Source organism: Takifugu flavidus, chromosome 6 (assembly GCF_003711565.1).
Source record: "Takifugu flavidus isolate HTHZ2018 chromosome 6, ASM371156v2, whole genome shotgun sequence".
Taxonomy (NCBI): Eukaryota; Metazoa; Chordata; class Actinopteri; order Tetraodontiformes; family Tetraodontidae; genus Takifugu; species Takifugu flavidus.
In genome coordinates, this window is record NC_079525.1 from 10,420,937 (window position 1) to 10,434,411 (window position 13,475).

Here is a 13,475-nt window from a genome sequence, read left to right on the forward strand (position 1 = left end):
GGATTTTGTCGAAAATGAAAAGCTGCTTTTCAATTTTATAATCCAGTAGACCTAATCTCTCCAGCAGTTACCGTCCATACAGTCCAATTACATGGACAAGACCGGATGGAAGAGCTATAATAACCACAAAACTCTTCTCTCATTGCCAGTCTTTGCTGTATCAAAACATTGGCACACGTCTTAATATCCCAACTCTGACCTTCACCAAGGTTTGTGAAAGTGTGCTGTCAACCCACCTGTTTCTACTGCAGTCTTGGGCCTTTAATGCTGGCTGCATTGATTCCACTTTGTACTTGTGTGTGTGCACGCACATGCCCGTGTGTGTGTGGGTTGTTCCAATCAGCCTTTGTGGCACTGCAACAAACCCCCCGCTGAGTCCAGAGAGAAAGTGCTCACAACAGTAAAAGAAGTGGGACTGAGGAAAGTGCTGAGTGGACTTATCGTCAGAGGTCAGAGTCCAGAGGAGAAGACGGATGCAGAGGAGGGATGTTTATATTCATGGTGATGCATTTGGCAAAAAAGCGGTAAATGGGATGGAGAGAAGAAGAAGCAGCAGATCGTGCTAACGGCTCCTGGGAAAAAGTGAATGATTCAATTAAAATTGGAATTGATTTTTCATAGAGTACTGGATTTCTGGCGAAATGAAACTGGGATAGAACAGTCAAAGAAACATTTAGATGAAGTGTCTTCAACCATTGAGTTGAAGCAGCTGTGTGTTGGAGTGTGGGTCAAGTGTGTGTATGCTGTGAGTTTAAAACTAGAACGAGGTCACTTTGCTCATATTGATTGCGGTGCCATGTGACTGATCATTCATGTCTCCCAATGCCAGCGGGTATCCTGATGACCCACATCTCAACAGTCCACTCTCCCTTACTGGCTGCTAAGCACGTTGGACCTCGCTCACTGCCCCCCCCGCCCCCCTCGACGTTTCCCTGTCTGTTACACTTTATTCGTCCTCTCTCCATCAGTGTCAGCACTCACTTAGGAATGTAAATCATCAGAAGCACAACAAAGAAAAATGTCTCGCGGATCTTGTGGATTTATTTCAGAATCTGTATCACTTGTGTTCACTTTGTTGCCTTTCGTTCTGCGAGTAATTGTCTGTAAAAATTGAAAACTTGTCTTCCTTTTGTGAAATAAAACAAAAAGGATTTGGTAGAGAAACAAAGCAAAGCACACCTATTATCCTTCACTCTTTTTTTACCTTTATCTCGTTATCCTACTCCTTCATCTGCTCACTTTTGTGTTTATTCAAGCCTGGATATCAATATCCTTCCTCGCTTCTGTTCTCTTTGCCTTTTTTAACTTTTGAAACTAAATAACAGCCCAGTCAAACAAAGCCGCTATATCAGCTCCTTACCTCTCTAATCGTACCCCCATATATAATCCTTACAGTTACTTTAATTACTTGCCTTTTCACTTGTTTTCCCCATCTGTAATCCCCTCCATAGCCTAATGATGTGCTTACTTCTGATGAACGTTTTTTAAAGTTTTAACGACCCAGTAAAAGTATCTTTGAACCCTCCACCAATCTAGTTTACTTGATCTCCTCCTCTCCACCTATAATTCTCTCCCACATCTAATGCTATTCCAAATTCTGTCAGCGTCCCAGTTCTTGCATTTGGCATAAACTCACCACCTATTACTCTCTGAATCTATCTCTCACTTGCACTCACATTTAAAATGCGTATGCCTTCATGAAATGAGCAAACCCTCCAGCAAAGTGACAGGCTCCCACAAACACAAACCTGCTCACTTAACAAATTCCGACATGAAAACCGACGCACACGTGCGCCCAAAGTGTCACACACCCACTGATGTATAAGCAACTACTGATATTTTGGGGGTCGGACCGGGAGGTGGTTCGCTTCACTGCAGCAGGGGAGTTAATTACCCCCTGCAATCAATAATTCATTACGCTGTCAGTTTGCGTGTCGTCGTGTCTCCTTATATGCGCCGGGACGTAAGCATGAACACCAAACTCTCCCAGTAAGCATTTTCTTTCCCTGGGAACAGCAGATTAAGAGGATTGACTCCGTAATGGATTAACCTCTGGAGTGTGTGTACGTGTGCGTGCGTGTTGAGTGCACATGTATGAATTGATTAAGTTAAGAAGCTCCTCTTTGGCTCATTTTAATGGCCGCATCAGCAGTTTTTCACCGCAGGGAGGATAAATGTGGAGCTGTCCGTCATGAAAATGAGACACCGCCCCTTAAAGAAGGTTTAGCTGTCAGTCAAACATCACTCTCGGGAGCTCTCCTCGTGGGCTACGGAGACCCTGCTGTGTCAGTGTGTCTACGATGATAGATGAAGGGTGTGTGTGTCTGTGTGCGTGTCTGTCTTGGTTGAGGGGTGACTGACTGACTGTCCCTATGCAGTATTTATGTGTCAGCAGGACTTCTGTTTTCAACTGTGTCTTTCTTAGCAAAGGCTGAGGGCAGTGCGACCATTATCTCTGCAAAAGACCCTGTTAATGTTATAAGCTATTCAGTATAGACATGCATATGCTAGATAATTGGGAGTTAGCGGTTTGATAAGAGAAAAAGAAAATATAAAATGACCAATTACCCCGCAGGAAGCAACTGTTTGCCCACTGCTTTTATAACTTGGCTCTGACTGAACTCCACAGGGTTATTCAAATGTGGACACATATACACACTTGCAAATAAAGTCATGCGTGTTTATGTACAATTCATGGACTGCGGTGTGACATGGTCATATATATACCATCACACTCTTCAAAGTCTCAGGATGCAGATCCACAGCTGCATCCATGCGCATTGAGACGTTCTGTGAAGCATTAGTTGGAAAAATGTGGGATTTTTGTTGGGTGGGGCCTTTTCTGCAGCTCCTACCTGTTTGTTGTACTTGTTCCCGGTGTGGCAGCCATACTCTGAGCACTGGTCTGATCCCAAGGACATGGCGTCTGCATTGCCACTACCGCCGCTGCTGCTGCTGCTGGAGCCTGCACTCCCCACACAGCCCCCACTGCCCACAAAAGTGTTGGAGGGGGGCAGATCCTGGACCGCCTGATGCTTCTTTCCTTCAGCTGGGGGTGAGTGTGGCTGCAGATTCACAGCTGGGAGCGGCGAGCTGGATTTGTAGTGTCTAGCCAGATCTGGGCTCGACTGGTGCCTCCTGCCACTGCCCATCCGCGGGCTGCCTGGGTCATCATCCACCACACAATAGCGGGCTGCTAGGCGGTCACTGGCACTGCTCAATTCTTCCTCTTCATCATCATTGGCATGGCGACGCAGCCCATTGACCGTGACGATGCCACTGTAAAGTGACCTGTCAGACTTCCCTCCTCCAGCGGATGCATTGCCACTACTTCCACTTCGCTTATCCCGTCGAGGTTTGCGTCCACGGTCTGATCCCCTGCCACGGCTCACCTGTGGTTGAGCCCCCGAAGGACTGAAAAAGTCTTCCTCCGGTTCTTTCTTGCCAGCTTCGTACCCGTTCTTGCCCTGAGCACCACATTGGCGGGCCGTGACAACAAGTAGGATAACCAAGATGACGGCAGCAGCCCCTGCCAGGACACCAATGGCAACAGACAGACGCTGTTTCCCCAGCGCACGATCGCTGTCAGGGTCTCCTGCGATGTCGAGCGACAATGGAGCTATCAGGCTACGGGCGATCTGGGGTAGAAACAAAAAAAGAGTTAGAAGGTAAAGGAAGATGAGCAACAAAAGGCACGAGCTGTGAACGCCGACATGAGGAAGAGAATAACATCAAACAGCATTTTTAAATGAAGCAAACTCATGGCTGGGCTTAAACAGGGTAACATCTTCATTATTCCCACACAGATGGCTGCTACAAGTACAAGTCTCCACACTTCCCATCTGCAACATTGCAAGTCTTTACTGGTGAGCTTGCTTCCTCTGCACTGAAGCAGAAAATGAGCGCATTACACGTTAGAGCGGATGAAAAGAACAAAAGGAAAGTTTTGACACTGAGTTCAGGAACAGTAAGAGAAGAAGGTGGGAGAAACAGGTAGGACGCGCACATTCAAGGCCTCCTGTGACGACACCCCCAAGGCACAAACACGCCAAATGACAACGTAGGCGTAGAGTCATTGAGGATTTTCTATCACAATTTGAACACAGAGGAAAGAGTAGATTAGGGCTTGAGCGATTGTAAATACATTTGCCCTGTGGAATCTTTTGTTTTTGCATTTTTGAATCCGATCCTGTTATGCACGATTGTTTTCAACGCAAATCCATGCTAATCCATTTTGGTCAATATAGAACAGATTGCATTATAAAGAACTGGTGTAGACAGAGTGATATTATCTTATCTCTTCTTATCTTTGTTCACAAACATAAATTTGTTCCCATTATGAGCACATATACAGGACTGTTCAGTCACAAGCACCCAGAGCTCATACACTAATGAGGATAAAAGGATCGTTAGGAGAAAGTGGGTTATGCTGGAACACAAACACAGCCATTACTGCTTTTGGAACCCTGCTTGACAGGAGGCAGTGTGGCAGTGGCGTCCTGCACATCCCTGATAATGGCAGGCCACAGGGGTCAAGAATCTGAATATCTCTAATCCATACATTTCCAACAATATTTGGATAATCTTGTATAAGGAGAAGACAACAAAGACAAGGCAAGCACAAAATTATGCGTATATACACACACAATATCTTCGTAGGGACTTTTGTAGATATAATGCATTACATCCCAACTAACCCTCTAACCCCAACATGAACCCAATTCTACACATGCACACATACATACATGCAGTGTGATATTTTATATTAACCTACACATAATCTGTATAACAACAACAACAGCAGCAACAGCAGCAGCAACAACAACAACAACGACGACAACAACAACAACAACAACAACAACAATAAACCTTGGCAGCGGTGACACTGTGTCTCAGGGCTCATACATCCTTCCGCCAAGACTGCAAATTATATATTCATATAATCCCAGCTGCTTTAGGAATAGCAGCAAAAGATGCAGTGAAGACAGAGTGGAAGAGAGAAAGTTCCATTTGGTTTGCAATATCCAACTAAAATAGAGTACAAGCTGGGGTATTTCCAATACTGCAGACAGAAAGAGAGAGGGAGAGAGAGAGAGAGAGAGAGAGAGAGAGAGAGAGAGAGAGAGAGAGAGAGAGAGAGAACAGTTCTGTGTAACCGTACTGTGTAACTTGCTTATTATGTTATCTGAAGCATTTTAGGCTTACTCATATGGAGAACCACATTATTCACTTTTTGTCTGCCCTCAAGCTAAGAATGGGACCCTACTATATTTCATTATTTTATCATTATCCAACTCTGGGCTAAGTTACATTTCTTGAGTAAGTTGTTTTAGTTCTTTTACATTATTCTCTTTCCACTACCAGGCTCTGTGCTCTCCAAAGATCCACTGCCCTGTCTGCAGTCCTACTGCTGGACATGTCTCAGGTCCGCTGCAGCCCTGCACCGTGTGCTGGTTTTTGCATACACAGGCGAGGAAAAGTAACAGGCAAGTAACAAGTAGCAGCCATGTGCGCATCGATTTAGAAGTACGATAGCCAAGTTTGTGTGACTATGGATTTACCTGACCTTATAAATTGCAGACTTGTCTCCGACTGGAGGTGTGCAGGGTAAATGCACTGACCTTTACGGCTGTGTTGTGACTGCTTTGCTTTCTGACGCATCCCCAAACTCCCTGTGGAAATCTTTCATTCTGCTGCATGAGCTTTGTTCCATCTGGCCATCACTACACTCTATCTGTTCCGCTCCCCAAAGATTCTGCTATCTGATTGTTACTCAAGGTGCCAATACTGCAACAAAGAGAAGTTTTGGCTTGACCACACTATCGACCCAAGTTTCTGATGAACAAATATTGGCAGTATGGCAGCTGCTACCAAAATTGAAAAAAGATACTATCAATGAGACTTAATAATATTAACTACTTTATCTGACTACCACCTTTCCTGATCACAATAATAGTGTAATAATCTATTCTCTAATACACAACTGGTCAAACTCCCATTTCCAAGCCCCTTCGAGGAAATACAGCTTATATCTCACTTTTGTTCCAGCTCACACTCTACATTATATTGTAGCTAATTACCAAAAGCATGGTTCACCCAATATCCTTGGATAAAAAAAACACCTTTTCTGCTGCGTTAGAAGCCGTTTTCCTTTCCTAATTACATCTGGCATCTATCCACCAGTCAGCTCGACTTCATTATGTGATGGAGGTATTCTCTCTTCAATGGTGTCTACTCAATTACTTTGCCAGGTAGAGCGTAGAGCAAAACTATAGTAAACAAATAGGACTTTTATTTTTTTAAGTGTTGATGCATTCGAAGCCTGAGACACATTATTCACCGTGCGCTAGTGTTAAGTTTTCAACACTGTTGTTGTATATCTTCCTCTAACTGCTCTAATGCTCATCTCCTTAAGTGTTCAATTTGCACTTAATATATTTAAGTTGCAGTGCCACATTTAAAGAATGGTTGCCCCCTGGCTCCGGCCCAAATCAGCACCTTGTAATATCTTATTTCATGGATGCTGAGTTTATTCCGCATGAGGCAAGTTCAAAATCTCAACTTCATATTAAACGAGATATGTAATTTCTAAAAGTCTTGAGTGCCAAATCAAGGTGGCGCTTAAAGCTGGATGTTGTCATAGTTGCAGTGTTTACCGGTATGTAGTCTGTTGCAACAGTTGCTATGGAACCAAGCAGGATAGTTGTTGTACAGCACACCTTGCTCACTTGTAGATCACTCACAGTCGACCAAGCGCTTTTATTTTCTTTTGACAGAAGCTGACAAAGCTGACATGAGCGTTTACCACAAGCAGGTTTTAAACTTGCTGAAAGCATCAGTATTGCGAGGAGCATTGTTGTTGAAGTTTTAACAAAGCCAAAGAAATGAGGTTATAAAAAGTGCAACATAACACTTTTCACACGCACACACACGCACACGCACACACACACACAAGCACGCACGCACACACACGCACACACGCACACACACACACACACACACACACACACACACACACACACACACTATTCCCCCTCTCAGAGAGAGCACAGAGCTATGCGTCTACGACATATAATGTGCACAGACCTAACAGCAGAGCACCTTTTCCTTCCATTGGGTAAAGAGAAGGAATAAAGGAGGTTAAAAGGCCACACGCTCAAAAGAAACACTCAAACCGCAAACCACTGAGCTGATTATATCATTAGTTAAGATCTCCCTCACCAGTAATGGAGGTTCAGCAATTAATAACTAGCAGAATTTAAAGCTCAGTCCTTTTAAATCACTAAATGGAAGTTATTTCTTATTTATATGATCGTGATAAAGAAGAGAAACGGACTTCTCACAGCATAGTATGATCTAAATTTGAGCCCATGCTGCCACAGTTATTTCTGGTATTTCAGTAAGGCTTTGAGTCGAGACAATTACCTCTTTACCCAGAATGATGTTTCAAACACTAATCTTACTGTCTTCCTGAGCTATATAGAATACAGAAATACACATAAATCCCCCGTTCTATCTCCTCCTGTCAATATCACTGCTTAGAAAGTGCATTTCTCTGGCTTTGTTCCACGTGTGACTGCAATAGGCTGCAGCACAGGCCACAATGAAACACCCCCTCTTCAGTCCTCATCGATATTCAGGGCTATGGTGACGGATGAGGCTAAAGTACAACTTCTATTCAAGTAAACATACTTGAAGCCAAAAGTGGGACAGGACCATCTCTCTTTCTCTCTCTGGCTCTCTGAGATACTCATCCATATAATGCTCTCTTTCTGTTCCCTTCTCTCTCTCTCTCTCTCTCTCTCTCTCTCGCAAACATAAAAGCACAACCACTTTGTGACAGTTTTGACCACATAGTCATTATAAGAATGTAGCGGGACAATGAACAGCCACGCCACAGAGGCCATTGCCAAAAAAAAAAAAAAAGGAACCTTAAAATGAAGATGGGATCTTTGTCTGGAAGAAATGTGGGCACAATTATTCTGGCAGAATGTCTGCAAAATTTGCATTTAGCTCTTTCTAGCAATTAAGTTATCTTCTTATCGTCACTGACACTACTGGGAGTTTTTGCAGATAGGTAGAACAAAGTCACAAAGTAAGAGACACACAGAGATAAGTACCTGTGCCTCTACAAGTGAGGCGTTGGCCAGGCTGTCGTTGATGAAGATGTGAACCAGAGCAGTGGCACAGAGCGACGGGATCCCGCTATCTGTGACCCGGACCACCAGGCGATGTAGACCTCTGTGACGCCGCTCCAGAGGCTCAGCCAGGGTGATCACTCCGTTAGTGTGACCAATCTCAAACAGTCTGTAGGGATTTCCCCCAACAAGAGCATAGTGAAGCTCTGCGTTGAGGCCAGTGTCCGAGTCTATGGCTTTGACCGTCCTGACAACGGTGCGGGCGCTGCTAGCAGGCGGAAGGAGGGTGTAGGACTCATTGGCAGGAGAGGTAATGGAAGGGGCATTGTCATTTTCATCTGTCACAAAAAGCGACACGGTAGCGGTGGCAGTTTTTCGGGGTTCCCCTCCATCCACAGCCCGGACGCGGAAGGTGTAGATGGAAAGCTTTTCTCGGTCAAAGGAGGCTGATGAGAAAATAGTTCCTGTGTTGTTCTCTATGGAAAACACCTCTTCCTGCCCTTTCTCACCATTCTCATCTTCTGTTTCCCCTCCCATCTTCCTCCCGTCGCTGCCATCCATTTCTATGAACAGACTAAGTTCAGCATTTTCACCTTCGTCGGCATCAGTCACGGTAACCATGCCAACTGGGCTGTTGGCAAGTAGGTTCTCTTTTACATAGAATGTGAAAATTTCCTGAGCAAACTTTGGCGCGTTGTCATTGCGGTCGGTCACCTGAATGACAACGGTTGCTGAGCCTTGCAAAGATGGAGTGCCCTTATCCTTGGCAATAACCCTCAGTTCATACCTCTCCCGCTGCTCACGGTCCAGGACCCCCGTTGCACGGATATCCCCATTATCTGCGTCGATGTAAAAGGGCCCGTTGCCAGCAGGGTCCAGAGAAAACACAATCTCTGCATTCTTACCGCTGTCTGCGTCTGTGGCTACAACGGTGACCACTCTCTCGCCAGGTGAGTTGTTTTCAGCAAAGTGAACTTCGACAACACTCTGGGCGAAGGTGGGAGGGTGATCGTTGATATCTACAACCCGCACCATCAGAGAACTATTACTGGACAGACTGGGGCTACCAGAATCTACCGCCACAATGGTCACACTGTACTCTTTGGTGGTCTCATAGTCCAGCAGGGCAGAAGTGTGTAAAAAGTATTTTTTCTTATTCCTGTGAAGAAGAAAAAAAATTATTGATTTACTGAGAGCACAAACAAAATAGAAGTCAATTAAATAATCCCTCTTTATGCAGATGTTGACTTAAACACACATATTAAACACACTTTATTTTTTCATATCAAAAAGAATCAACGCAAATATTTTGTAATGAGTTTGTTGCAAATACGAACCAAGACTCTGGAATCCAATGACACAGAAACAAATCAAATCAAGCGAATCAATGTAAATAGTACGGCCAACTGTAGAGACTTTAATATTGTGCCTCTGTCATCCATAATATTACAGAAATTCTAATCAAATCAAGTAATCAAGTGGCTGCAGACCTCTCACAGCAATGATTTTGAATTAGTCCAGGACAGCCCTGAGGCCAGCATTATCACACAAAAAGTAGCAGCTCTGATGACACAAAACAACTTCCTCCATTTCCCTCCATACAAAAGAGATTTAGAACTGAAGTGGAAGGTACTGACATTTGCAGTCACCACCGTAGGAACTAGGTTATAATAAAGTCCAAACAGTTAACTTATCAAAAGTGCTTCTACAAGTGTGATTATGGGAGGTTTAAAGGATCACAAGCAGCGACTCTGCTTGAACTCATGTGACATTTTCATGCAAGGTCTCACTTGAGCAACAGTTCTCTAACTTCTTTACATATTCATCTCATAATAACACCTCCTGGAGCCGCAGCAGCTGAGAGCTGTAGAGGATCTTGATTATTATAACTTGCATTTCTATATATTTTTGACTCTCAGGAACAAAAGTTGCCATTACTGATGATTTCATCGCCAATTAATCAGGTACTAATCAAATGATCACATCAATAATGGTTTCTAATTTAAGCATTATTAAAGCTCTGTGTTATTATTAAATACAAATTCATAGAGGCTAGAGGGACGTCACCACATTACATCTTTTGTTCTACACAGAGATGAGAGGAGCCTCACAAATCATAAACACATTAATAAATTAAAGTGACCCTATTAACGAATCATTTGACGTCTTCTTAAAAAACCTAAATTAATTACCAAAAATATCCGTTAAGCTCCTTTCAATCGACTAATTGATGAATTGAATTATTGCACCAGCTCTTTCACAAAATATCATCGGTGTTCCTGCGAGCTTTCCCCCAGGGGTGCTAATATTAGTGAGCTATTATTATTGAAATTGCAATGCTTAATTCATGTGGTTGTTTATTTATCCCCCATTTTCACACGCACAACCATTAGTGCTGTTTTCAGTCAGCTTTAGGTTTTACCTTCACCTCACCTGTCAAAGGCGTCTTCAGCAGGTAGGGGTGGAAGAACTGTTTCACCCGCTGGCTTCAGGGTGAACGGCACATCTCCCACCACTGTGCATGTCACGGCCCCATTCTCTCCTTGATCTCTGTCCGACACTTGCACCAGAGCCACTGGTGTGTCCACCAGGACGTTCTCTGGCACCAACGCTGCTCCGTCTCGAACGGGGATCCGTCCGATTTTTCGGATCTCCACGACTGGGACGTTGTCGTTTTCATCCCGCACGGCGAGGACTACAGTTGTGCGATCGGTTCGGGGCGGCTGACCTCGGTCTCTCGCTGTTACTGTGAACCTCAGTTGGGCCACTTCTTCTCTGTCGATCCTGTGGAGAACGCTCAGCCATCCAGTAGCCTCGTCCAGTCTGAGGAGACGTCTGACAGATTCAGTGGCAGCTCCAAAGACGTACTCCACTTGGCCGTTAACTCCGACATCTCGGTCAGACGCTCTGACCTGGAGGACAGGTGTCCCCGGAGGGGCATTTTCTGCCATTTCAGCTTCATACGTGGACCTCTCGAACTGTGGGCTGTTGTCATTCACATCAGTGATAGACACGCGGAGTAAGGCTTGGGAGGACCGGGGTGGGTTTCCTCCATCTCGAACCCTCAGGATGAGCTCATATGAGTCTTTCTGCTCCCGATCTAATGTACCTTTTACAATAAGTTGAGGCTGTTTTTCACCATCAGGTATATCTGCAACTTGTAGTTCAAACACCGTGCTCCTGGCTCCGCCGTTCTCCCCGTTTCTGCCCCTCCGGTCACCGACTCCATCCACTCTTGTAACTGGGTTCCCTCCTGCTGTGCGTCTGGTTGAAGTTGCTCCAGCTGCACCATCCTGAATAAGTTCGTATCGATCTATGCCATTTCGGCCAAAATCCCGGTCTGTTGCGGTGGGAAGCAGGTAAAGGGTTCCTATCGGGCGATTTTCCTCCACTGAAAGCTGGAGTACAGGTGAGGGAAAAGAGGGTGTGTTGTCATTGATGTCAGTTATGACCACACGGCCTTCGAACAGATCCACCCAGCTCTGCAGCGGCCCAATCACCGACACCTCAAAGTCCAGGAAACACTCGTTTTCATCAAATATCATTTGACACTGTGGGAGTTTCTCTCTGTCAATGCGCCTGGGGCCCGTTGTAAGCTCGCCTGTCACATTGTCAATCTTGAAGTATTCGGAACCACTCTCCAGGGCGAATGTGACGTCCCCGCTGCCCGTGCCTGCAGTCAGGCCCAGGTCGGCGGCCACATTTCCAATCTTGACATCAGGAGGGCCCTCCTCCGCCACCCGGTACCTTAGAGCAGAGTTGGCTCCCGGTAGCTGAGTCAGCAGCTGCAGCACTAAGACCACGATGCTGACAGCCTGCGCCACGGAGGAGTGCACTGCACCAAGCCTCTGCATGGCTCCTTCTCTCTGTCCCCCTCCCGCCTCTCTCCTTCACCCGTTATCTGCCTGCCCGATCGCCTTCCCTCCTTCCTCGATGCGCTGAGCCCCGAAACGTGGGTGTCTGATGTCTCCGATCCTCTTGCTCGCAGCTCTCTGAGCACTGCTGCCGAACGTCCGGAGCAGCGGAGTTCACCTCAGCGATGCGGTGCCCTCTCTGTCCGCCCCCCGCACAAAGAGTCGCGTCTTTTTAACTTCTATCATAGAATAATTTGCATTGTCTTGCGGGACTGTTCATACCGCAGAGCTATGGAAAACATCCATCCTCGTGTGAAGAATGAGAAACTGCTCAGTCTTATTCGATTAATCCACTTGTCTCACTCCTTTCTTTGGCGTAAATCGGAGCTCTATCCCGTAGTCACAAGAGGACGCGTATCAGCATCTACAACATTTGTAAGTTCTTTCTTTTACATTCCAGTCACACTTGGGACTTCTCACGGCTTTCCCAGTTGGAAACTGCAATGCAGCACCGGACAAAGGATTTTAAAAAGACAGCCGGTCCCTCCGGACGCTGAGCAAAAAGAACCCACGTTCTGAAAGGAGGAATTTAAAAAAAATCGCTTTTAAAGTCGCTGGGATCCCACAACTGGATCTTTTCTTACCTTCCGATCGAGTTGCTTTTCCTTTCTCTTTTCCCGCAGTGGAACAACGTGCCAAGCTGTCGGATAGCTTCACGCAAGTTACAAGGATGCGGGAATGGAGACTTTCTCCTGTTATTGTCTTCACGCAAATCAAGAGGGAAAAGTCAAACTGCTTCTTGATGGGCTAAGACGGAGATCCTGACGCCCTCAATTCATTCAGCAGAGTCCCGGGAAACCACGTCTTGGTGATGCGGTGATGAACCGACTATAGATGCGTCTCTGCGAGAGAGTCCCGCATTCTCTTTCTCTCTCAACCCTCCTCATGCGCCTCCTCCTATTCTTTTTTTCTCCTTCTCACCTGCACTGCTTGGGACTGCTGCTGCTGCCAATCTCAAGCGATGCTGCAGTCTCTCTCTCTCTCTCTCTCCCTCCCTCTCTCTCTTTGCTCGCTACTGCAACATTTTCCTGGTCCGCGCAACTCGATCGCTCAGCTGTAACGGGAGAGGCAGCAGAGGCGGTGTTGGGTCGCCGTGCATGTGTGCATGTATGTCGGTTAGCAGAGGACGGACCTCTCCTCCTCCTGTCATACAGCGAGATTAAATGGCTCCGTGTCCCGGCTGGTGACAGCTCCTGGTGGGGGGAAAATATCCTTATTCACATATTCATTTGAGGACAAAGACAGGCGCAGAGAAAGCAGAGTGATCCGGCTGTAATAGAAATGTGGCCTCTGCTCTGACGTGTTTCTGCTGCTGCAGCTGTTTTTTATGAGGAGAGTAAAAGAATTCATTCATAATATTCCTGAGTGAGGAAATTGCCTCACACGCAGCGAATTCATTTTGATGGAGCTACGGTGCTGTGCG

General features: G+C 45.7%; 1 protein-coding gene across 1 annotated transcript in view; it reads right to left on the reverse strand.

Annotated features, from left to right (window-relative positions):
• pcdh7a (protocadherin 7a) overlaps positions 1–13,260 on the reverse strand; it is a 37,705-nt gene extending 24,445 nt beyond the window's left edge. The window contains exons 1-3 of the mRNA XM_057035502.1: positions 10,572–13,260; positions 8,121–9,297; positions 2,856–3,638 (exon numbers count right to left, since the gene is read on the reverse strand). Of these exons, the coding sequence (XP_056891482.1) occupies positions 2,856–3,638; positions 8,121–9,297; positions 10,572–11,992 (3,381 nt within the window). The 5' untranslated portion in view covers positions 11,993–13,260. The remainder of the gene's footprint in view (positions 1–2,855; positions 3,639–8,120; positions 9,298–10,571) is intronic.
• Between the last annotated feature and the right edge of the window lie 215 nt (positions 13,261–13,475).